Raw genomic sequence first — 25,261 nt, forward strand, 5'->3', positions numbered from 1 at the left:
ACAGTCCAGGCAGGCAATTCTGTATTTTGGAGGGGTTGTAGTGGAGTGACAGAGAGAGCATGCTGGAATGCTTACCACTTATTCCTGTAATACTACAATTGAATTCTTACCGGTATACAACACATTTTTGGTAGCAGTGTAATTTTTGTTCTCAAGAATTCAGTGTTTTTTTCCCTCTCATGTGATAAATTGCACTAAGTATTTGTGAATTAATTAAATTCTTATCTGATAATTATCTATAGTATGTTCAAAGTAGCTGTTCATGTAAGTTCTGAAGTTAGGAGGTTTTTTATCACTGGCATCTTTGTGACTAAATTATAATAAAATGCAAATATCCGAAGTGCTGCTTTACAACTTCAATTTGAAGGCAGTAAATTATATTTAGTGTGAATTGTCATGTTGGTATTATGAACTCAAGATTCATCATGATTGGCATAGGAAATAAGTATGAAACTGAAGGAATGCCACTATTACATAATGAATCTCACTTATATGAATACCAGTAACATAATTTTTGCCATTTTTGGTTGTAATATAGCTTGTTGTAGTTATACACCATTTTTGGTCAGGGTCTGGGAAGATTAAAATCAGCCTAATTCGATGATGTTTACTTGGAATAATACTGTTACCAGGGATTTGAAGGATTAACTCTAAGCTGGATTTTTGCAAGTATAAATTCAGAATGATTAACGTGTTTGTTTTCATCCTGTAAGTAAACCTAAATATTGTGATATTCCTTTAAAACCACTAACTACTACTGTCTTTAGTGTGGGGAATACTTTTCAGATACAACAGTCACCATTAGATTTTGATTTTGATTCTACCACCCACTTCTGCGTCTTCCTGTTCCTAGGGGCATATTTGCAGATGGGGAGATGAATGTTTTGAGGACTTTAGCTGTTTTTCTGTGTACACTCTGGGGTTTTTAAAAATTGTTTTGTTTTTTAAAAAAAGAGGAGACATACAGTAACCTCTGGAGCCTTTGATGTTCACTGTAAGATTTATTCTCTACTATTAGTTCCTGGTATAGGAAATGATGGTGCATAGGTTCATAGGGAAGAAGATAAGGAGGATTTCAAAAGGGACCCTAAAGAATTATGCAGTGTTTTTTTGTCATAAAGTGAGGAATACAAGGGAGCTACAATAAGGTTGTGGTAAAGGTTTTACAGGAACACTTTTAAAACTAATGCAAGTACTAAACGCATAAAATCAGTAATCAAGCTGGGAGCAGCAAATGTGCTATGTTATCTACAAAGATAACACACAGTGCTCATTTTTCTTACTAGCTAATTTAACTACCAAGCTTTTATTGCTGCTTCTGCTCAGTCCTTCCATTATTAGCTGAAGTTGAGATTTCTCACAAAAGTTCATCCTTGGCAGTAATAATTTGCTGTAATATAAAATAAATGACTTAACATAAAAGATTTTACTGATTGCAGTGCCAGTTGGCATTTTCTTGTTCTCTGTTGAAATGAGCACAACACATTGTCTATTACAGCTGCACAGCTACCCTTGACCAGTGTGTTGCAAGTTTTAACATTACTGCTTCTGTATGTATTTTTTCCCCATAAATTATTCTTTGCAAAAGAATGTTAATTAGTAACTGATAGATATAAAAATTGCCAGGGACAGCCCATTAATTCCATTTACCTTAATGGCATTTAGATCATAGCTTGCAGATCTTTAGATCACAGCTGTATTCAGACTGGATTATAAATGTAATTTTTTGCATCATTAACTACCCTGATTAATCTTAGACAGCAAAAGCATAATTATAGAAACACAGGACTTACAATGTGCCAATTTAAAGTTGTAGCTTTGTTCTTTTATAGTTACATCAGTGTAAACATAGGTTTTGAAAATTTAGACTGAAACAGTTTTTCTCCATTTCTTAATAATTAACTTTTGCCTTGTACTAGTAATTTCTCATTTCTGGTTTTACTTGGGGGTTCTTAGGTTTTATTTTGTTTGTGACTTGTTGAGGATTTTTTTAGGTGCCTTTTGTAACATGTTTTGCTTTTGACTGGTGCAATTACTGGATATTTGCATAGTAATTGACCACCATTAGCGGGGTGTTCATTCTGATCAAAGCTTATTAAGGAAAGCACATGTATTTTCTCTCTGGTTTCTGTGGAGGCCAGAAGATGTCATTCTGATTTTCACATTGAAGTCATCGGGCTAAACAAAAGTACAAATTCAGATACTAATCTCAGACAGAAGCCGATTTGATGAGTTGCTGGTTTTGCAGACAGCACCCAGGACATAGCAGGTTCTACTTGAGTCCAGGTCTAATGTTAACATTTGGGAAACCTGACCAGCCTGATATCATGAAAGTTTTTGCCACGTGGGGGTTTTCAGCTTGTTTGTCTTTGGATTTGATCAGAAAAAGGTGAGATTTGATCAGAGAATGGCAAGAACTGACAGAGAGAAAATTTGCATTGGTAATGCCATTTCAATAATTATAAATCTGAAAAGAAAACTAAAAGCAGGTTCTTGAATGACGATGGTTTGGAAATAGTGTTTGTTTACATGATGATTCTCAAGAACATACTGGATTTTTCAGGATCAGATGACACTGCTGAGTGCTGCAAATGTGCTGTGTGTCTCCTCATGTCGAGTATGAACTGAAGATTTTGTAAAGGGGGAAAGAAGAAAAAAACCTTTCCAATAATTTATTCAAATGTGTGATTGCATTTATGCCTTTTATAATAGCATGTATTATGTGTGTGTGGATGGAAAAGCAGACACAAGTCCATTTCAATATAACAACCAGCATTTGTTTTTAGTTCTGTATTTGAGTCTCCTGCTTTCTGCTTCTTTCAAGATGTAGGCACAACCACTGCAGAGGCAGTCTGCTATGCAAATTACAAGGAGATAACAAAAAGTAGACTTTTCTCATTAGAACCCAAAAAGGCAGCAGCACTTTTCAAGAAGACACAGGAAGAGAAGGGTTGGAGCACTGTAGTTTGCAGCTGCTTCGGAAGTACTTTTTTAGTTATCTTACCCCATGGCAGAACTGTTTGTGCATACAGCTGTTCCTGAGAGATGCTGAGGTAAAAGTCAGACTGTCTTTTGAAACAAGAACCAAAAGACACAAGGTGTGGTGAGGGTTGATCAAGAATGCTGCTCAGAGCTAGCAAGAAGGGGTTGATGGAAAAGGTGATGGCTTCAACTCTGCATTCAGGAACAGACCTTCACAGTGACCTTGAACCATTGCTTACTCTCAGCTCCTGTGTGTAAGATGAGAATAATATTTCCTGGCCTCTTGTGTGTCACTAAGATCCTGATCATTAATGATTAATCCTGGTCCAGGAATGTGTACAGTGTGTATTAAGATCTAATCATAATTGTCAAAGCTGTGATCCAAGGTCAAGCCTTGGTTTACATTTGTTCCATCAGTGTCAAGCTAAGCAGGAATAAGTCATGGGTTCACCTCCAATATTACATCAGTATAAAAACTTCACAGCAGCAGGAGCAATGATGTTTTCAATGGTGATGTTGTTTTTATAATCACAGATAATAAACTGAGTAGAAAACAGGACCAGTGACAGGGTCAAGACGACAGGAGCAAACCCTGTGGGGATTTGCACTGCACGTTTTATGTCTTCTTCATTTTTTCAGAGTTGAGATAGTTGCTGCTATTTTATCAGGTCCCTCATAGCTATTCTGTGTTTTAGATATCTCCAGGACAGAACTTTTACTATAAAAGTGGAGACAATGAACTTATGATATCCATAGACCTTAAACAGTGCAAAAAAGTGAAACCTCCAAAATAATCAAAGCTGAGCTGCTTGTGCATCATGGAGTTTATTTCCTGAAAAGATATACTAGCAGTGCACATGTCTTTAAGTATTTGATTTGCAGACAACAACTGCAAAGTTCACAGGCAATAAAATTGCCTGTCATCATATCCACAGGTACATTTGTGAGGTATTCCAGACATGGATGATCTTGAATCAATTATGCCTGTGCTGTCTCCTGCAAAGTCATAAGGCTGTGCCTAAGAAGAACTGTATTTCCCAAAAGTTCTAGTACAGCTCAGTTTTCATGTTAATTACCTGTCTGTAAATGGTCTTTGTGAAAGGAAATACTCAGATGAGTTTTCCTGTTGTGTTTAAATTCATAATATACACCAAATCCTTTTCAGACTCACTAATTCTAAATACTCAATGGGCACCATGATTTCACTTAATGTGAAGTGAGGCTGTCCTGCTGGCAGGGGTCAGCTGAGGAGATGGGAGAGTTATTCAGGGCTGCTTACCTGCAGCAGCTCACTGTCTAGCTGCTTCATCCATTCATGTTTACCTGAATTCTGGTTCCCATCTGCATGTATTAATTCAACTGGGATTACAGCCTGGAAGGACACAGAACATCCCTTCTTACTCACTGGACTACAGCCCACAGTCCTCACCTGGTCAATGAACCTCTGATTACCTTCTGTCTGTCAGGATCTGTATGCCACCAGTGTAGTCAAAGCTGATTTAGACATCCAGTTGGAGTTTTTGATCTTTTGATAAAGATCAAAATCAACATGAAGCAACTTTAAACAATCAGAGAATTCAAGAAAATGCGTGAACTAGTCCAAACCAATACACTCTACCATGACAGTAAAGTGAATGTATTCCACCTTGTGATAGCATCCTTTCACAAAATCAAAAGTTACCAAAGTTGTGCCAGAAACCAGAGGCTCTTATTAACTTGACATTTTGGTATTTGTAGTTATACGAATACTTATTTTGCAGTAGTAGACTCTAGGAAGGAGGGGAGATTGCCACTTTAATCCTGTTTTAAGGTATCTTGAACTCACAGACAGGTATTTCTATATGCATACATGTAAAAACAAACTTCTTTCCTTCCTCAGTTTCATTTAGTTCTGTTTTGATCTACAAAAAGCTCAGAACTCAGGGTCAGACTGGTACTTCCCTGGCAATATCTTTTACTAAATTTTAATTTTGATATATTACTCAGATAAAACTTCAAAGATGAAATTGCATGGAAAAGTACACTGTTAACGTTTCATCTTTTTCCAAACTATATAAAAACATGCTGAGAATTATTTAATGCATCACATTTCAGAGATGGGTAGGAAGGGATTAAAGCACTTCAAGTAGTGAATGAGCCATAACTATTTTCTCCACAGCTGTTCAGTGCACTCAGGATTGCACTAATGATTTAGTCGCTAAGACTGACAGGGGAGTTGGAATGAATCTCAGTGGCAATCTGTAGAGAATTACTGGAAAAGTACAGTCACAATGTGGGTACCCAGTGAAGGTATAAGTGTGTTCTTTTCATCAAAATGGAAGGTATTCCTGTTTTTTTACCATGAAGAAAATGAGACATTTCAGCTGGTCGGGAGTTGGGTTATAAGCTCCATTTATTGGTGTTGGAAATAATCTCAATTTATTTCTAAATTATTTTTTTCTATATTTTCCTGCTTTCTGCTTCCTAGAGACCCTGAAGAATAAATCTGCTAGATGTTAATTTTTCAGTCAGAAGTACTTTATTAAAATGCAAATCACCTTTGACCACCTATTTCCCTCATCTTGGGATCTTTCCCAGCTTAGTACCAAATCCTAATGCTGTTTATACATAGATAGTTACTAAGAAGAGCAAGGTTCATTTAAAATATTATCTAAGCTCTTAAACTATATCAAGAAATCGCAACTTTTTTTTTCATTTTCCTATTTCATATACCTCTCCCTCTTAGTGGAAGTGAGTATCCTGAACACTCAGTCTTATCCTGGTTAAAAAATCAGGGAGGTTTTACAGCTAATCATGTTATGGAGGGAGTAAGCAGGTTAATGACTTCTCCTGTGGTCCACAATCCATGATCTGAGCAAAGCTGAAGTATTATTTTCATGCAAGGAGATATAATGCTCTTAAGTGGTCTCTATGAGGGTTATGAAAATAGCCATGCACATAATTTACCCTCATACTTGACCATTGCATATTACAAGCTGTATTCAGCTGCATGTGCAAACTATGGTCCTTCAGTTTCCATATGTGAAGAGTGTGAGGAATGTTATTCTTCTGTACTGAGTGTTGGTGGTGCAATTAATTTAAATAAAATTGTCTTGAATATCCAGGTGTGAGGCATAACGATGACAGTTGGTCACATGGTTTTATATCCTGGAATTATCATAAAAAGGAGAGTAGAACTTCCTTTCAAGAGAAGGGAGTGGGGAAAAAAGAGAAAACAAACCAGAGGAACACCTGTAGTCAAATAATTATACTAGCAAATATCTCTTCTTCCACCTGAAGTACTTGTACCAGGTTTTGAAGATAGACAGACGTCTATTAAAATCCAAAAGAAAAATGCAGTAATTTTCCATTGTAGGGGTTTGTCAGAATTATAGTGGCTAAATAAGCAGAGCAGCTTTATGAAATGTTTCAATTGAAATGTTGAAGCGTTTTACACTGAAACAATTATATAATGAGAATCTGGAAAATATCTTTCTTTCCAACATTCAACTGCTATATTTTAACCTTTGCTTCCTGAAAATAGTTACTCACTGAAGTATTACACACCAGAACCTGGGATAAAATTATTCTGTCCCCTTAACAATTTTTTCTTTTTGTTATGGGATATACGGATTAAATTATGTGTTGGGGTCCCTTTTAGTTTTTTATTTTTTGATTCTGCAAGTATGGCTTAAGAATTGTAACTTCTTCTAGTGTTAAATCTTAACAAACTAAGATTTTGAAATGTGTTGAAATGCTATAAAATTATAGATTTGATAGAGTATTTTCATGATGTCTGAAGCATATAGTGATTTTTTAAAAATTAAGAACATACTTCTTTAAACATTCCAGTTATAGAACAGAATAAAAATGGTAAATAAGAAGAATTTTTTTAATAGGCTAAAAAAGTGTAGCAGGGTGAACAGGAACTTCGCATTGCAGAATTACTTTCTGAGTCCTTAAACACATGCATATGCAGTCACTTCTCTGAAAAACATGTAGTTTTCAGAGACCACTTTGCACCCTGATACTTGTAAGCAATTCACTTGTATGAGTGAATCAAGTACCTCTCTGCCAGTTCTCTGGCAGACATCCTGCTTTTATTGTTGTGATTAGAAAGACTCACTATTATTAAATACCAGTTATAACACTTGGTACCGTTTTCTGAGACACATTCCCATATGAATGATGCTATTGGGAATTTGTTGTGCAACCCTCATTAGGCCTGCCAACCTTTTGTTCCTAGCTCTTGAGCACAAACATGAAAATGCCCTTAACTTTTTAAAATGGATTCTTTTTCTCATGAACTCATTTTTGCTTTGTTCTTGGTGAGTCTCAGAAAACAAATGGTGTTTGTGAACCTTAGGTTTTTATCTTTATTGGCATCTTTAGAGATATCTTTAGGGAGAGTATAACATTTATGTCTCTGTTTTAAGTAATTGTTTTGGGTTTAATCATATTTTTGCCATCTGCCACTGCTCACTTAAGTGAGCAGATAAAAGAAGCAATCCACCCTTTCTTTGCACACAACTTTGCTAATGTTTACTAGAAGTGGAATGAGTAATTCCCTCACTTTCAAGGTGATCTGTTTCATGTTGGTCTGTTCTTATGCTGCAATTGTTGTATTGAGTCTTGTCCACTAGATAATCGAGCAGTATGATAAACACACCACATTTGGCTGCCTTTCATCTTCTCTCCTTTAAGAGAATCTTATAGGTCTGATAGAATTTTCTTTTGGATAAGCACTGAGAATCAATCATGGTTTCACAGTTGAGGAGATTATTATCCATAGTATTTTTGCTCTGTTTGTTGCATAAACCAGAAAGCATATTTTGAATGAGCTAGGACTAAAATAAGGGCTATCCCATTTTAGAAAATCAGTTGAAACAATTCTCTGAACAACTCCAGAGAGTTGTTCCCTGAAATATTTGGCAAGTAGCTTAACACAAACTTCTCCCAGACAGCTCTATGGACTGTAAGTCAAACTTGCATTTGTAAAGCTGTGTTTAGTCTGTGTAGCCCCCTCCCAGATGAATCTATAATCAGGGACTTTGTGGGGAACATAGGAAAGGCAATATAATAGTAAGTACTGTCAGGTACATTTGGTTGAGTAACTGGAACTGGTGTACAATTTTTGTTCTTTATTTCTGAAATGATGCCATCTATCTAAAAATAAGGTTTTCAAAGTTAATTATACTTGTGAACTACTCACATCCTGGGCCAGTGAAGACTGTAGGAGAGCCAAAGAATAGGCTGATAATTCCCATTGGGAGTGAGGTTTCAGCTTTATGTAGTCAATGAGGTTTAGGGTTATTCATTGAACCCCTTGGACAAAACACAACATTGAACAGTTGCCATTAGGTGAACATTGTCCATCTTCTAAATAGAACAAAGCCAAAACCTTCTGGGGAAAAGATGTGAACATATTTCAAAAATATAAATTCATAAGGATGTCAAATTAAGGCTTATAGGCATTTCATGTTTTTAAGGGCTTGATCTGCAACCTTAATGTTCTCTTAGTACTGTGTGTTTCTGTATTTAGCATACATACACAGATTTGTTCCAGTTTGACAATCCTTCACATGTTGTTTAGTGTGTTTGATTAGCATAATCACTGTGTGATTATTTCTCACTAGCCTTAGCATATGCAAATTCTTGTCTTTTGACTGACAACCATTATTAGACAATCAGAGTATAAGGATTTGCATAATCTCTCTGTGGTTACAGTATTTGTGTGCAATACCACTGTGAATGCAAATCCTTTTGCTCTGACTGGTTTCTGTATATTCAAGCAGCTTGCCAGGAATACTGCTGCTGCTTCAGCATCTTATTTGCAAGTGGAAAAATCTACAAGAAAAAAAAAAGAAGGGAAGAAATACTACACTCATGTCAAAAAGGTGACTAGACAAGTGCTACAATTAAAGAACTCTTTTAGGAAAAGAAAAGAAAAAAAAAAGAAAGAAACACTCTTACAGGATTTCAACAAAAGAATAAAAAGTTTACTTTGAGAATTCATTCTGAAGTAATATTTGAGTGACCTGTTGCACTTTTTGGGAACTGACAGAAATTTTCTTTTTAATAGATACTAATTTTTAAAAGAAAAGTAATTATTCTTTAAATATTGCACATCATTGTAGTTGGTGCAGATATCGTACATGAATTATGTTATATTTAACAAGGATGAGCAATATTTCTGTTTATGTACATGGAAAGCACCAGGTTACTTCTACCTTCTTTCATTGATAAGAACAGAAATGGTAGACACTAAAAAAAGATGGGTAGTGCTGAGTTCAACTCTGCATAATTATTCACCATAATTACTTGGGCAATATTGAATAAATTAGCTGAAAAAGGCTAAGCCATGCATGGCAACACATATAGAATGTGTATTCTAACTGTTTGATATTGTTTAATTTGTACGTGAAACCAAAATATTGTTGAACATAATTTTTGTGTGTGTAAGTGTTGAATTATGCTTACTAAGCTTTTCACATCATTCTTTTTAAATTGTGTTCTTTAGTTAGTTTATAAGATTCTTATTCACAGATTAATGTGGTTTTGGAAAAAAACAGCCCTGGAGAGTGTCAATCGTAACAATGGGAGTTAATTCTTATGGAAATGTAGAATGTCGGATACACTTAGCATCAAATTATTGAGCTGTTGCTGAGCTGTTCTGTTTCTGACATGGTCACCCAGATATTAAGAAGGTGTCAGGTAGGTTGTAAGTTGTAGGTCTGACACTTCTGGAAAGCATCATGTTCTGCACAGATTTTTTTTTAAAATGTGCATGGTTAATAAATACTTCTATGAGTGTTGGGATTGCTGTGCAAACACAGAAATGAACAGCAGTGTGGGACACACATTACTTCATGTTTTTCCAGGAAGTTTCAGACCTGTTGCACGTGCTTTGTGCTGCTTGAAAATGCAAATGCAGTAGATGCCAGGTCTCTCTTGGAGAAGGAGTAGGTCCCACTCAGCTGCACAGTGCCCATGATGTGGGCAGTCTATACAGCCAATATAAGTATTAAAGTCCAAGAGTTCTCCAAAATATCTAACTTTCTGCATAAGCAATAATGTTACAATGTAGTGTATCTAATATAATATTGCTGCATCTCTACAATTGACCAGCATGATTGCAGAGGAAATGTCTCTGAATTCTTGATGCCACTGAGATCACAGAGGAACTGTTCAGTTTTCAATTTGAAATAGTCAAATTATGCTGTGAGAAAATTGCTGGCTCTAAGAGTCCTGAGCTATAAATGACAGTGACTTTGCACCATTGAGGAGCATTCTTATAGCTTAACCTTTCTGTGTTTCCATAAGTATGGCACAGTAATAATCAAGTAGGCAGTTTTATGTTTGAACTGGTTGATGTTAAAACTGCATTTATTGTGCAGTTTTAAAAATGGGTCAGGTTGAGCAATAAGTATGACATGGAAGATGTGATATTTTGGGATTTTTGCTTGCTAATGGCAAAGATTGATATAGGATTTTAACTGTTTCTAATGCTCTTATTAGTTTGTTGGAACAGAAGAGAACGAATGAAAGGAGGCCACACTGAGTTATCTTTATTTCTTATCAATGTTACAGCCCTAACACAGTGCAATGTCACAATCAAAATAACATTAATGGAATTCTATTATGACTAATTTTATGTAATTATTACAATTATATGTATATAATTATATATTTATTACTATGTTTCTTGCCATCAGCCTGGATTTCTACAAACATATGTATTAGTAAGTACAAAATGAGGCCAAAAAACCACAATATTAATTGTAATATTATTATCAAATATGTTAGTCTATGGATTTTGAGAGGTTCTGGAAGGTGGTGGTACCTGTGTCACTAAATTCACTTAGCTGTTCGAGTAATGGAAATCAATCTTTTTGTGGGTAATTTTTATTTTTTAATTGCTGCTAAAATGGTCTACAGCATTTTTTTCCTGAGAGCTTCAGTGACCTGACATATTTTTCTGCTCATTTAGTATAAGACCATAGTGATCTGAGTAAATCTTTTTCAGCTAATTTTTTTGGACTTGAGGTAAAAATACTTACTTACTTATTTGGTTGCTTTAGCCCTAACATATGCTCTGAACAGGCTCTAGGCATCCACATCATCTTATCCTTTGACCTGGATGCTTTTACTTACAGATATTAGGGAATTTCAATTAATTTACTGCAAACCTTAAGCATTTTAAATGCTCATATCATGGCTTTTGGTTTTTATACAACATTTAAAAATAAGTCCCTTTGGTTTATATCCCTTTTGTAATTTGAGCCTTTGTGGATCAAACTTGCGTGCTTTCCTTTGCTCTTGCTTTGTTATGGTTTTTAACTTAGGCATATTCTTATGCCTCTGGGATGAGAAGTCACAGAAAAGAAACTAATAAAAATGATATATATTAAAAATTATTGAAATTCAGGAAAACACTGAAATTTCTTGAAATTTGTTGTTTGAATTTCAGCTTCAGCATAAAACAATTCACACACACACACAAGCTCGTGCACGCATACAAAAACACTTAGAAATTATTTGTGGAAAATACATAAGATTTACTTTCCAAAGGACCAGATTTCTCCATATGTAAATTATACCATCTCAGATTCTGTGTTACACAGATATTTGCTGAAAATTTGGTGAGGTGAAGACTTGGCTGCAGCCAGCCTTCAAGGATAGCAGCTATGATGATTCTAGAAAACTGTCCCTTGGCAGGTAGACTAATAAGGGATCTCCTGGGTCAACTTCTTGGTGATTTTGTGGGAGGTGTTTCCTGCAGAAAAGTTCATGCAGCAGCCACTCTTTTCATCTTCAGTCCACAAAATAAAGAGCATTTTATGCTCTATAGTGAACACAAGAACGAGGAACGAGCTAATGTCATAGGTCTGGCAAGACTGAATTTAAAACAAGCAAAACCAAATTATAGGGTCAAAGCCAAGAATATGCAAAAAAGGGCCAATTTCTGTCATGTCCTTGGTTTAAGCCTGGATTTTCCTAAAGTATGATAAGTTCCTGAACATTTTGTGAGAAGGGAGTACAGTATTTGATCAAAGAATGTTAATCGTACCATCTTGCCACAAATTTCAACTTGAATAATTAAAACACAGAGGATGATATTGGTGTGCATGTATTAAAATCAAAAAAGAATCAAATTGACTTAAATATTTACCTTAAATATTATCTTACTGTTTTGCAGTAAACCTTGAGCACTGTGCTGTCCCTAGGCTGACCACATGGAAAAGTGTGACATTCTTCATTGCTCAGTCTAATAGTCATCCTGTGTTTTGCAGTAAACCTTGAGCACTGTGCTGTCCCTAGGCTGACCACATGGAAAAGTGTGACATATGGAAAATGCCTGGTGCTGGAGAGTAGAAAGCCCAAAGGGGATGAACAAGTCAAACAGTGCAGCTCTCAAACTCTCTTTGTGTTGTAATGTACAGTGTAAATGTATTGTCAAGAGGAAGTAAAGGGACATGTTGCCAGCCTTAGGCTTCTGCACAGCTTTGACATCTGAATGATAATCTTTCATGTGAATTGAAAACTTCTCTGTCCTTCATTTTAAATGAGAGTAAATTAAATTAGTTTAGTCTAAAAAATGAAATCCAGAATTGTAAAAGAGAACTAGTAATGAATAAAAAGCAGATTTTATCAAAGTTTATAATGATAACCTTTATGTTGAAAGTGCCTACCACTTACTTAAGTTGAAATTAAATTTATATGTGTAATTAGTAATGTACAGTAAGTCTCAAAGTGCATGGAGATGCTTTAAAATATCTCACCACTTGCTGATTATCTCAGCTGTATGATAGTATTACTCTCTCTATATTTCCCTGCAATTCTTGCTCTCTATTTTCTGCAATCAGCTAGCTCTATTCCCCTGACTCTCAGAAGGTCTCCTCTCTGTCTTCCAGTATCTGTGAGATCTGAGCCCTTATCGTGCTGCTCCTAACTATCCTGCTGCCTCTCAGATTTCCTGCATAAAACTTGTGCAGGTTTATCTGATGCTTTTGGATGTTTATTTAGAATTTTTGGATTGGTGCTTTTTCCCAAATGAAATCTCTAGGGAAAATGAATAATGTTAAATATCCCTCAAGCATTCTAGCCAAACTTTATTAGAATCTGGTGGTAAGTTTTTGAGTCTAACTGTGCTTTGCAGTATCAAAGAACAATTCTCCCAGCCTTGGAAGTGCTCAAGGCCAGGCTGGATGGGGCTTTGAGCAACTGATCTAGTAGAATGTGTCCCTGCCCATGGCAGACATGGACATGGAAGTAGATGATCTATGAGGTGCTTTCCAACTCAAACAATTCTATGAGTCTATGACCTGGCAGTGAAGGGATTATTATTTTGAAGCAGTTTTTCTTAATTAATTTGAAAACTATCCAGAACACTTTCATTTAGAGCCATAAATACAAAGCATCCTATCCCCAGTAATGCCATGCAGTTGTATATGTAGAATTCTACATCTTGAAAAACTCAAAGGGAGGGGTACTGATGGGTTTCTGCATCAGCAGATAAACAAGAGAACATCTGTGATCTTATTAGGAGACACCACACATTTTTTCCATGAGACCAAATTAAAATTAAGTATAACATAGAGCAACTATTCTACACATTCATGATCTTTTTAATTGTAAAAACTATTTAGTCTCATTCTCACTATGAAAGTATCAGTTGCCTCAGAAATCCAACCTCATTTGGTGCTAGAATACTTAGTCTGAAGATGGGTAAGTCCAGTTAAAAAAAAATTAGTTTTTCCATCTTGTGAACCATGGTAGTAGCTTTTATTTAACCCATAGAGAACTTTGTTGGCTTTCTCAAGTCATTGTGAGATAATGGGCACTTGTGAGATAGTGGGAAAGATTAACATGGTAACACTGAAGGCCATTATCTCGCATTGTCTGACAAGTGCCATAACTTAAGGAAGTGAACAAAGAAGCTCTCTAAAGAATCTCACAGCTGTGGTTAATGTGAAGCCAAACAGTTACACTGGATCAAAGAATGCACAATTTCTTGTTACCCTGTACTGACTTATCCATGTATCTGAACTTCAGGTTTCTTTAATTGCTTTAGACCTGCAGTGTCAAAAGGAACAGAATTTTTCCAAGCTTGAACAGCACAGAATTAGCATCAGTTAATACCATGTCATGCTTTAGTGTTAAAAATAACAAGACACAGGTCTATTGATTCTGCTGGTATAAGAATTCACCTCTTAGTGGAGCAGTCAAAAAAAGAAGAGCCATTACAATTTATTTAATTTCCTATATAGTGGTGACCTTTTTGGTCTATATAATAGTATTTTTGGATTGTGGGCTTTTTCAAGATCATGTTACTACCCCCAAGTCATCAGCGTTATTTTGGGGTTATGTTACAGTGGCATCCCTCGTTTCTAGCTGGGATTGGTGCTGTTTTATACTGGTCATTACACAAATGCATGAGGTGTTTCACATCAAATTGAAGAAGACGTTCAAACAGAGAACTTTTTCCAGACCAGTCTGTTGTATAGCAGAGCTATAAAGTTCTGCTGTTTTCCTTGGTTTGTCTGGGAGGTTTGTGCGAGTCTGCGTGTTTAATTTTTTATTTTTTTTTAACCAATCTTATTTTCTTTTCCACAGAAATTAATTTAAAGACCTATTTCTATTTGACACTGAACAGCTGTCAGGTGGTGCAAAAATTCTGTAGTGATCTGCTCTGGATTCACTGCAATTGAGGCCATGACTGCCTACCATTACAGCTTTCATGAATAATTGATTACTCTAAGGACAAGCTCTGATTCTTTATTTATCAAATAACCCTTTGCCAACAGACTAGAAAACAGTGAATCATGGAGACATGGGCAGGGAGAAAGATGGAATCTTCTTCATGACTTACACAGATTATGCTCTGTGAATACTGATTATCAGAATTAGTCAAAATATGTGATTTTTTTAACAATTTAAAGATAAAAATCTATCAGTGGCTTAACCAAGGTGCTGCAAAGCTATTACCAGATTTTTAAAGTATCTGTCGATTATATTTTTGTCAAAAAAAAAAGAAGCATTTTGTTCAATGAATTTGGGAAAGGTGATTTCAATTCTCCAAGTAAAAAAGTACCTCGAGTAGTTTTCGTGAAGTTCTCTGCCAAAATGGCACACATTTTTCTTAATAGGGAGCCTGACTTGCAGACACTATCAGATCAGTGTTCGGTAGATGTTAGCTCAGAATAATCCTTTTCATAAAGGTCCAAATTCATCTTTAAAGCAGAGTTTAGTCAAAATAGTTTCCTCCAAATGACTGTGAAAATAATTTTTGGAGGATTTTATCTTTTGTAAGCTGTGTAGATGTTGTTTCAAGGAAGAGATTCATTTATTGGTTCATGGGATATTATCATTATTTGATAACACTGAGGTATTGTACACTATTCTGAAATTATGTGTACATAATATTATTTCACATTTTTGTTAATCTTTTTCTTAGTAATTTTATTTAAAATGTTCTTGTTTTGTTTATTGAGTTAGCTTTTCTCTGATATAAATATCACAGATTGGTGTTTGGGTAGGAAAACCTGTTTGGCATTTACAGCTTATACCTTTCTTCAGTAAAGAGAAATATAAAATTGAACTAAAGATAAGTGTTTCAAGAGAGTCAATGACATTTTTCTTTGTTTCCTTCTGCATAACCTCTTTATATAACTACATAAAAAATAAATATTCAGTTTCAAAGAAAAATAGTAGTTTTCTGTTAGATCATGGTATGGAATGATGCAGAATCTATTTTGAGATTTTAGATAACATAGCACACAGTGGAACAGCAAAAGCTTTTTATTTTTTCTTCTCTCTTCACAGATGGACCCAATTCAAAAAGCTGTAATAAATCATACATTTGGAGTTCCTCTTCCTCATCGAAGAAAGCAAATCATATCATGCAACATTTGCCAGCTGAGATTCAATTCTGATGTAAGTCGATCATTTTGTATCAGATTAGAAATATGTACTTATCTTCTAGGATGTGCCATAATTTTCAGAAATTGAGCCTAAATGAAACGTTGTGATTTCAGTTTGTCACTAAGGAGATGAAAAGGCTGTAGGCTGTTTCAGATAAACACAATGGCTTGGTAGTGTTTATACACCCAGCCAGATTTCCCTGCCAATATATCCCTGTAAGCTCATCAACTTCAGTTGTGCTGCACTGGGTGTAAATAGGAAAAATTGACTGATCCATTACTCCTAATAACACTGGCATATTTGCTGGATCCTAATTCTTCTACCAGTCCTGGTTATGTGTCCCTTCAGTTGGCTCCTTGCATCCTCTCACTCCTCCAGCAATGAAGCAGAGAAAGCTGAACTGGAGATGCCCTCTAATACACCAAGGAAGGAAACCTGTCTCCCATAATTACCCAAGGGAGCTGTGCTGGGATGCTCCTTGCCAACTAATACCTGTTGTGTCACAGAAAAGCCTCTTAGGTTTTAACACTTCTATTTCCTTCTCAGAAACCCTGACGTAGTAAAGTGTATTTTTTTTCTGCTATTCTAGGCGCTTCAGGAAGTTTCTTCAAAGGGGCATTGTTAGTGAGAACTAATCTTGCCCTGTCTTTAATTCACTACGTAATTTAATTATGGAAGTTACTTCTGCCAGAATAAAAATGTTTTGACTTAGAGTGAGGTCAAACCCAAAAGCGTCCACAAGGTTCCTTTCTAATTCTAGTCATAGGAAGAAGTGAAATAATTCTTGTATACTCCTGCCTATTTAAAGGCAGCCATTTATATACAGTTTGTGCTATTTTTAGTTTATCGATTATTTATCAAAACCATGAGTTTATCAAAAACTTAAATTAAACCTTGAAGCCTAATTTTAGGGATTTCCCATCTGGGGGTGAAAATATTGTATTTCTTTTCATTCTCCTCAGCTTTCTATCCCTTAGAAATAATTTCAAAAATATCTCAACCACAATTTCTGGACCAGTCAGCATCACATATTTAATTTCACTGATGACTCCAGGTTATTTAGCTCATTTACTGAATGGACATCTTCTCTTATAACACTGACATAATTCTCAAAGAGTGGTGCAAGAAAGGGCAATACTGTCATGTCCATCACAGATAAAAATAGAAGAGTCAAATTAGGCTCTTCCATTTAGAAACCAGATGCCAAAATTAGGACTGTGGATACTGAGTCATTCATGAGGAAGGAATGATGGAGACTTCTGAGCCACAGTGGATCTTACCAACCAAGCAGCACAATTTATCACTCAAAATTCTCAGCTTTTTTAGCTTTGTCTCAGGAAAAAGCATGTCATGCTGAACCAGACACAGTATATAGCTGAAAGAGAGATCAAACACTTCAGTGTTACATACCAGAGTGAAACACCTCATTTCAAAGAGGATATACCATTTATTTTTCTTCAAAAATGTCTAGAAAAAAGACAAGATGAACATATCAGTAAAGTTACTTAGTCCATTAACAGTTACATGGCTTAGATTGATATGTGGAATGGAAAATTTTCCAGCTGAGAAGATCTAGGCATTTTCCAGAATAAAATGTTTAAAGTAAAGATCCTTCTATGCAGAGACAAACAAAGCATCAGTGGACACTGATACTTTTTACTCAGAGGACTACTCTACTTCTGTACTGCTCCTTTTCTGCTTCTTTTAGAAAGGTTTCTGAAAAAGAGAAAGGAAAGAAGCAGAGGCCATTTCCAGAGCTACCTACAATGTCCAAAAAACTTTAGATGGCTCTGAAAATCAAAAAAACTGGTTTCAGAAGACCTCTGTTACTTTAAGGTGTTCATGGCAAACTCTTGGAAGACCAGCTAATATTTACCTGTCCCTTCACACCTTCAGGTGTTTGAGGCTTAAACTCAAACAGCCAATACTGTTGAGAAGGTTGTTTTAATGCTCCCCTCTCTGTAATATATCAATATTATCTCTACCGAATGGGGAGAACTTCTTGATGAGTATGTTTCATTTTCAACTTTTAATATTCACCTGAGTTTTAAAGCAACCACAGTGTTGATTGATTGAGAGATTATGATCCAAAATCTGCCCATTGATTAACCTGGAATGATATCTCTCCCTCTTTTCACCACCACACAGAGGCAATTTGTGGATATCTTTATGATGGTGTCTCCTCATTCCAGTGCTTATAGTTATTACTGCTGAAAATCACAAAGTGCTCTGCTGAGGTGTTCAAGAAATAATTTGTAGTCTGAGTTCCCCTGCAGTTTAGGAATGTTCTTCTGCAACATGAGGGGAATAGGTAGAGCTATTTTCTCCATTGCTTAGGTAATTTTGATATGCCCATCTGTGTTTGAAGCAAAAATGTGGTAAACTAAAGATTTAATATTTGGATTCAAAGGAAAAAATGCTTTGAAGAAAAAGAGCTGTTAGCTATCATATTTTGATAACTCTACTATGAATGGCAAGCACACACATTGTAATTCTTTCTCTTATTATCATGAAAAAGTTTCCACTTACTCAATATTCCTACCTTTCATTTTCATCATATTTTGTTGAACACAATTTAAATCCATAACAGCAATAAATAACTTTTCTGTCTAGGAACCTAGGCTTTGTGTCTATTCTACCAATATGTCTCTATTTTTAGATGCGGGAGATAGATTTTTTTTTTTTTTCAGAGAGTAATGAATAGAAATTCCATTTTCCTGCTACACAACAATATTATGAAAATGTTTACAATAAAACTAGTCTGTGGGATTTTTCTTTTTTGCATAGAATACACAATTTTCTCCCTATAGATAGAGATTCCTTTTACAGCAGCAGAGCTTTTTTTTTTTTTTTCTTTTTTTTTCTGGTTACATGATATCAAAATCACATTAAAAAAAGATGAGAAAAGGCAGTACAATAGTCTAAAATCATTTAGCTTCCTTGTAAAGGAGTAATCTATAAATCTTCATGACAGCTGTGTGTTCAGTATGTTTTTTAAAATAAATCTCATACAAGGGAAGGGAGGAATGTGCAAATAACCAAAGCCTCTCCATGCTGAGCAAAAACATTAGAACAGCAAAGGTAGGTTTTGTGGATTCCATTTCAAGCAATTTTTTTTCTGAGAAATCTAGACATATCATTTACACTCACATTGTGCATTCAAACTAGGGTGAAACATTTAAATATATGCATGCTCAGCTGCAAGTGCCAATGTTGCCACTTAGATGTTGGCAGCTGCTGAGAGCTATTGCACCAGTAAATGCTCGCTTTGTAGCAAACATTAAATCTTTAAGATTTAAAGTATCTGTAAAACGTGATCCAGCCAATTTCAGTAGGATATTTCAGGTGCCTATAGGTACCTGTAGGAGTAATTTTCTGCTTATTGCTGGGAAAAAAAGCAAAAAAAAAAAGCACTCACTGAATTTTCCTGCCTTGACTATGTGATCTTCCTTTGCCCATGAGATTTTTTGATGAAGTTATATAGTTATCAATACCTGCCAACAAGGTCAATTTTTTGCAAAGGGATTACCTTTTTCTTCCCTCTCATTTAACGAGATGGCTCAGTGATGACCCAGTTTGCCTTTATGGAAAGGTTGGGCAGTGTTCTGACTTGAATTCCATTATGATACACTTTAAAAAATATTTCCAATTATATCAGCCAGAAGTTATTGTTTGACTTGAATAGCAACAGTAGTAATATTTCCCTGCAAATCATGGATTCTCATCAGTCCTTATTTCTTTTTTTTGTACCATATTTTTCTCCATCTCTATGAAACAAAGGTATCACCAAATTGAGGTGGTCTTCCTTTCAAACAGCAGTGAAGGATTTTTTTGAGGATAAGGATGCAATATAACTCTGCAGTATTTTACTGTGGTTCTAACTTTTGTTGGGAAAGAAGCAGGACCAGAGGTCTAATATCCTATTTAGGCTATGCTTGATATCTAGAATAAAAGATTAATGTATCAACTTGTAAGGGCCTAGGGTATAATAAGGTGGTAATAAAGAGTCAACATGAATTTGTCAAGAACAAATCATGTCAAATGAATCTAATTTTTCCCTTTGACAGGGTAATTGGCCAAATGGATAACAGGGAATAAATAGATGTGACATATTTTGGCTGTAACAAGGGTTTATACAGTCCTATGTGACAGTCCTGTAAGTTGGAGAATATGGTCCAGGTGAAATTATTAAAAGTTGGTTGCACAACAGAATGAAGAGCTGCAGTGAGAGTAGCTCCTGATGGTTTCCTGTCAAAACAAAAGGTCACAAGAAGTTAGGATCTGAAAGAGTCTCTTCCATGCTCACTGTTACTCTAATTTTTCATTAGCAATGTGCCTGACAGGACAGTGTACACATGCCAGTTTTGTGGATGACATCTAGATGAAGGGTGGCAGACTCTTGATGGATGGTGGTAAGTTCCAGATCTTGGTCCAAAATTATCTCCAGTTGGAGAAAACAGTCTGGAATTCTGACAAGTGCAGTAAATAAAAGCATGAACTATTGTTCATGGAAGTTTAGACTGGAAAAAGTAAATGCACAAGTACTAAAATGAGTAAATGTTGGGCTTCATGGGATTATGAATCATAATCCAAATATGATGGCTAATGCAGAAAAAAAACCAAAAACTCATCCAACTAATCCTATGATAATTTTTCCCACAAATATGAGAATTATCAATAAGTATTCCACAGCAAACATTCAAGAGCAACCCTACAAGAAGGACTAGTGGTACTTGTGGATGAGAGGTTGGACGTGACCCAACACTTTGCACCTACAGCCCAGAAAGCCAAACAGGTCTTAGTCTCCATCCAAAGTGGTGTGGGCAGCAGGTCAGGGGAGGGGATTCTCCTCTGCTCCACTCTTGTGAGACTCCACCTTGACTACTGCATCCAGTACTGGGATCCTCAGCACAGGAAAGTCATGGACCTGTTGGAGCACATCCAGAGAAGGGACACCAAGATGACCAGTGGGCTTGAACACCTCTCCTTGAGGAAAAGCTGAGAGAGCTGGAGTTGTTCAGTCTGGAGAAGGGAATGCAGTAGTGATCTCTGTGGCCTTTCAGAAATTAGAGGAAAGATGGAAACAAATTTTTGGACAAGAGGTAATGGATTTAAACTGAAGGAGGGCCAATTGGATTGGACATAAGGAATATGTTTATTAAAATGGGGGTTATAGAACACTGGAATGGGTTTCCCAAAGAGGTGGATGCTCCATCCCTGGAAATATCCAAGGTCAGGTTGAGCTTACCTCTGTGCAGCCTGATCCAGTTCAAGATATCCCTGCTTCTTGCAGAGGTGCTAAACTAGATGACCTTTAAAAAGTCCCTTTCAACTCAAACTATTTTACGATTCTATGAGTTGAAATTGGCAATGCATCAGGTGAAGGATTATTTATAACAGTGGTCATCACACTCCAATGAAAGCATAATTAGTTGGAGGATTTAGAACACATCCACTAATATGACAAGACGTGAAAAAAATTCACTCAGCTAGGGAGAGTAGAAAGAACTGGAGAGATGCACAGCAAAAAAGACCTTGGAAATATAATTGGCTTTCCATATCTGAATCAGAGTTAATAAAAGTTTAGTGACCAATTGATCTTTGTGTTCCTTGTTTTTGATAGATAAAAAAATTTGACTAATTCTTCAGATTCATTTTATTTAAGAGATTTTTTGTTAGACTGCTTTGTGAAACAACTTAACTGTAATGGTAGTGAAGTTTTGGAAGGAAATGTATGGACAGTTGAGGGGTGCCTGTTGGCAGAGGGTTCACAAATTAGGCACCTGTTTCTGATGCTGGACAAGAGATGGTGAATGTAATCCCACACCTTAGAGATTACATAACGTCTTGCTTGACTAATTTACAAATCTCTCTCTGTAGTTTGGAAAATATAATACGGATTTCCTCATCTTTGCCCAATGACAGTCACGCTTGGCCTATGGCCTCTCTTTTACAAAGAGAAGGGAACTTTAAAATGTTGATCTATTAAGAACCAGGAAAACCTGGTACAGTTAAATACTAGAAGTTATTTAACATTTCACCCTTCTGATTTGAATTCTGTTGTTGGTCAATTGGCTTAAATGGTATTTGAAGCAATCAGTGCTATTTGCTTCAATCATTTTTCTGTTTGTGGCTGTAACCACAGTGTCTTATCATTTGCATGTTTTGTTGTACATGCAAATGTACAACAATTATGGGTTAGATTCAGATTTACAATTAAGCTAGAGATTTAGAATCCTGGTTTAGTATAGACCATAATTTCTGCTTGAATTGTAGTGCTCAGGTTTTTTAAGCAAAGTCACTTTTGGCAGGTATTATTAGCCATCAATCGCATTGATTGATTGATTGATTGATTATCTTGGGGCATTTTATTTTTTTTTCCAAACCGATGTGCCTGTGTTATATGAATTCATCAGCCTGGTTCTTTAAGGAAGATTCTTTTGTGTAAATATTTACAGATGCTCAGGATCCCTTTAAAATCTGTATTATTATATGAGACTATAGTAGTGATTGCAGAAGTTGTACCTGAACCAGCACAAAAGTTCATCCAGATTTAACTTATTCGTGTATATATCTATATATAATTTATATATTTCTGTAACTGTCTCTCTGTACATATGCTGTTTCTTTCTAATAATGTACCATCTTTCCTGTACTATGGAGTTAAAGTAAGGAGGAACAAATACTGATTCCAGTTACAGAATTGCACATGCTATTTCTTTGAGATCAGAATATGAGTCAAAATGGAAATACACTCAAAGTGGATATTTTTCCAGAGCTATTGGTCTGTGGTAATCACTGTAAAAAATAACAAGTAATCACAGAAAATGATTAGTGTGGAGATTTCTATGGGATATCTAGCATTTGCATCAATACTATATAGAAACCATAAAGAATTGCTAACAAAGTATTTAATTACTTGATTTTTTGGCATTCCAATAGTCTAATCAAATAGCACTGAATATTTTGCATTTCAATTGCTTACATGAAGAGTTTTGAAAGCAACCTGATATATCCTCTGCCTAGTGTGATGCTCAGTGGAGTCGGGTTTTATTGCCTTAGCCTGCATATTTTAGAAGAATTACCTCCTCTTTCCTAGACTACAGTTTTAAAGATTGTAATATGAATTGCAGTCAGATCCTGTGAAACTTTGGTCTTTCCCATACTAGAGCATTCAAACTTTTTAAAATATGATTTTTATTTTCCTTTTTCGAGTATTCATTTTGAAACAAAAATCATCCTTATTTGCTTATATATAACCTTTTTAACGTAGGGAATAAGTAACTTGAGTTCAAAACTATGAAAGCCAGAATAATCTGAATTTAAGAGTAGAAATAAATATTCACAAAACCTCCAATTTCTTAAAACCTTTCTTAAATGCTTAAGTAGAAAGTATACATAATTTGCTTTGGTTGTATAAAGCACCTTTTATGAATCTATACAACCTAGAAGCAGAAATTATTCATGTCTGACAGAGTACCTTGTTTAGCTTTGAAGCACTTTTGATATTTGAACTCCAGGGTTCTTTTGGAGTACTTTTGGTGTTGAACTGAGTCCTCTGATTGATATCATAAGGTTGTGACTATTTCTTTGTGACTATTTCCTAAGTACTGGCAGCAATCTAAATATTCTGTGTGACCCTCAGTAACTGCTGTGGATGGTCTCTGTGTGGTGTACAAGCTGTGGAGTTTGCTAGACAAACTCACTGCACAAGCTCTTGATAATCCTTCCCCTTATCTCCTTTCCTTTAATGAAAGTAACCTATTTTGTCTAGAAAATCTGTACTGTCCTAGAACATGGAGCAGCCTGGGGGTATCAGGCCCACAGGGACATTGCCTCAGGTCAAGAAGGCAGTAGGAAAGAAGAAGATTTTAAGTCACTGATGTTTAAGAAAGAAGATTCTTAATGTCATCTGTTTTCTTAGGCTGTTGCTGGTGGGGAGGCATGGAATGCCTTGGTGTCCACTGTATTCATGTTACAAGACTTTCACTTTCCTCACAAAATTCACTCTCTAGCCACGTTCAGCAGTGGTAGTAGAAGAGGGCATGTCTAAATGAAGCACTGGAACAGGCTTCAGGCAAGGCAAGTTTTTGGGTCACCATCCTTCAAGGTAAAAATGGGTAGAAATTGTACTTAGGGACTTGGCAATGCTGTTTGAACAGTTGGACTCGAAAATCTTAAAGGTCTTTTCTAATCTAAACTATTCTATATATCCAGGAGAAAGGAAAATGTAATGCTTTCAGCTACCTGAAAAAGCAGGGTTGAGGAGAAATGTCTAATGTCTATGTCAGCTGAATATCAGAGTTACTATAGGAAGAGATTAAAACATTCAGCTGATCATCAGGTGTTAGTGTGTAGGACTTAGATTATGTCAAACTTGAACTTTTTTTATTTTCGTTTGGCAGCTCTTGTTTCCTACCTCTGTTCATCCTATTAGGTTATTTCATTTTCAAAGCTCTCACTTATTTTGATAAAACAAGTCAATTGTGCAGAAGGTTTGACATCTCTTTTAAATTACTGGAGTTTGCCAGAAATGATATGTGAATAGGCAATTGCTCTCTCTGATAGACCTGTTTATAAATTGCAAAAGATTAATGGCTGGTATTCTGACTGTGGAATATGAAGACAAATTAGTTGAAAAGGTTTTTGCTTGTGGCACTGAAAAGAACAGTTGCAGTATTTGCCCTTTTGGGGCCAACTTTTAACTTTATGTGGGTGTGGATCTCAGAACTGCTAAGAGCTGAAGGAAAGACAGAGGTGATAGCAGTTAATAAGACAGAAAGTCTGAAATAAAAGCAACCTTCCGCCACATCTGTGTGTGTTACTGTCAGAAATTTCTTTTTTCTCAGAAATGATTAACTTAATGTATAAGAATACATCAGAAAACACTCTACTGGGAGGCAGCATGCAGATCTAAATGGTCTCATAGGTCCTAGATCTTCCAAAATCTGCTTTCAGTGGATTATCTGTTAGTCACTGAGATGACTTCCAGGATTTGGTCCTGTAATGACATTCTTGGAGTTACAACAGAGTCGGAAAGACTTTCTGCCTGGAGGAGGGTGGAGGAATATATGAATGAAATTAAAATGCTATGGTTGGGCAGGTAGAGGCTAACCAGAACTCCTTTGAAGTTTTTGGCTGGAACTGTGGGAAAGAAGACAATGTTTAGTATTGTACATTGAAAACTGTACATTGAAAAATACCATTTTATACATGAGGGAATTAGTGTAGACAATGGAAAACACAGTATAAAAGAGTGGAAAGGAAGTCACTCTTCTGGTTCTGTATTGTGACATTCATGGAAAAATCTGCCTGTTTAAACTGCAAGGAGAGAAATCTCTTCACTTTTTGCCTTACCTGCGTCTGAAGCAGTTGG

General features: G+C 35.8%; 1 protein-coding gene across 5 annotated transcripts in view; it reads left to right on the plus strand.

The window, feature by feature from the left end:
- ZNF385D (zinc finger protein 385D) overlaps positions 1 to 25,261 on the plus strand; it is a 412,422-nt gene that overhangs the window by 307,224 nt on the left and 79,937 nt on the right. For 4 of the 5 annotated variants that reach the window (XM_039713027.1, XM_039713000.1, XM_039713018.1 and 1 more), the window contains one exon: positions 15,787 to 15,897. In XM_039713027.1, coding sequence (XP_039568961.1) covers positions 15,787 to 15,897 — 111 coding nt within the window. The remainder of the gene's footprint in view (positions 1 to 15,786; positions 15,898 to 25,261) is intronic. The other variant, XM_039713010.1, reaches the window with a different exon arrangement.

Source organism: Passer montanus, unplaced genomic scaffold (genome assembly GCF_014805655.1).
Source record: "Passer montanus isolate IOZ18808 unplaced genomic scaffold, ASM1480565v1 scaffold10, whole genome shotgun sequence".
NCBI classification, from domain to species: domain Eukaryota; kingdom Metazoa; phylum Chordata; class Aves; order Passeriformes; family Passeridae; genus Passer; species Passer montanus.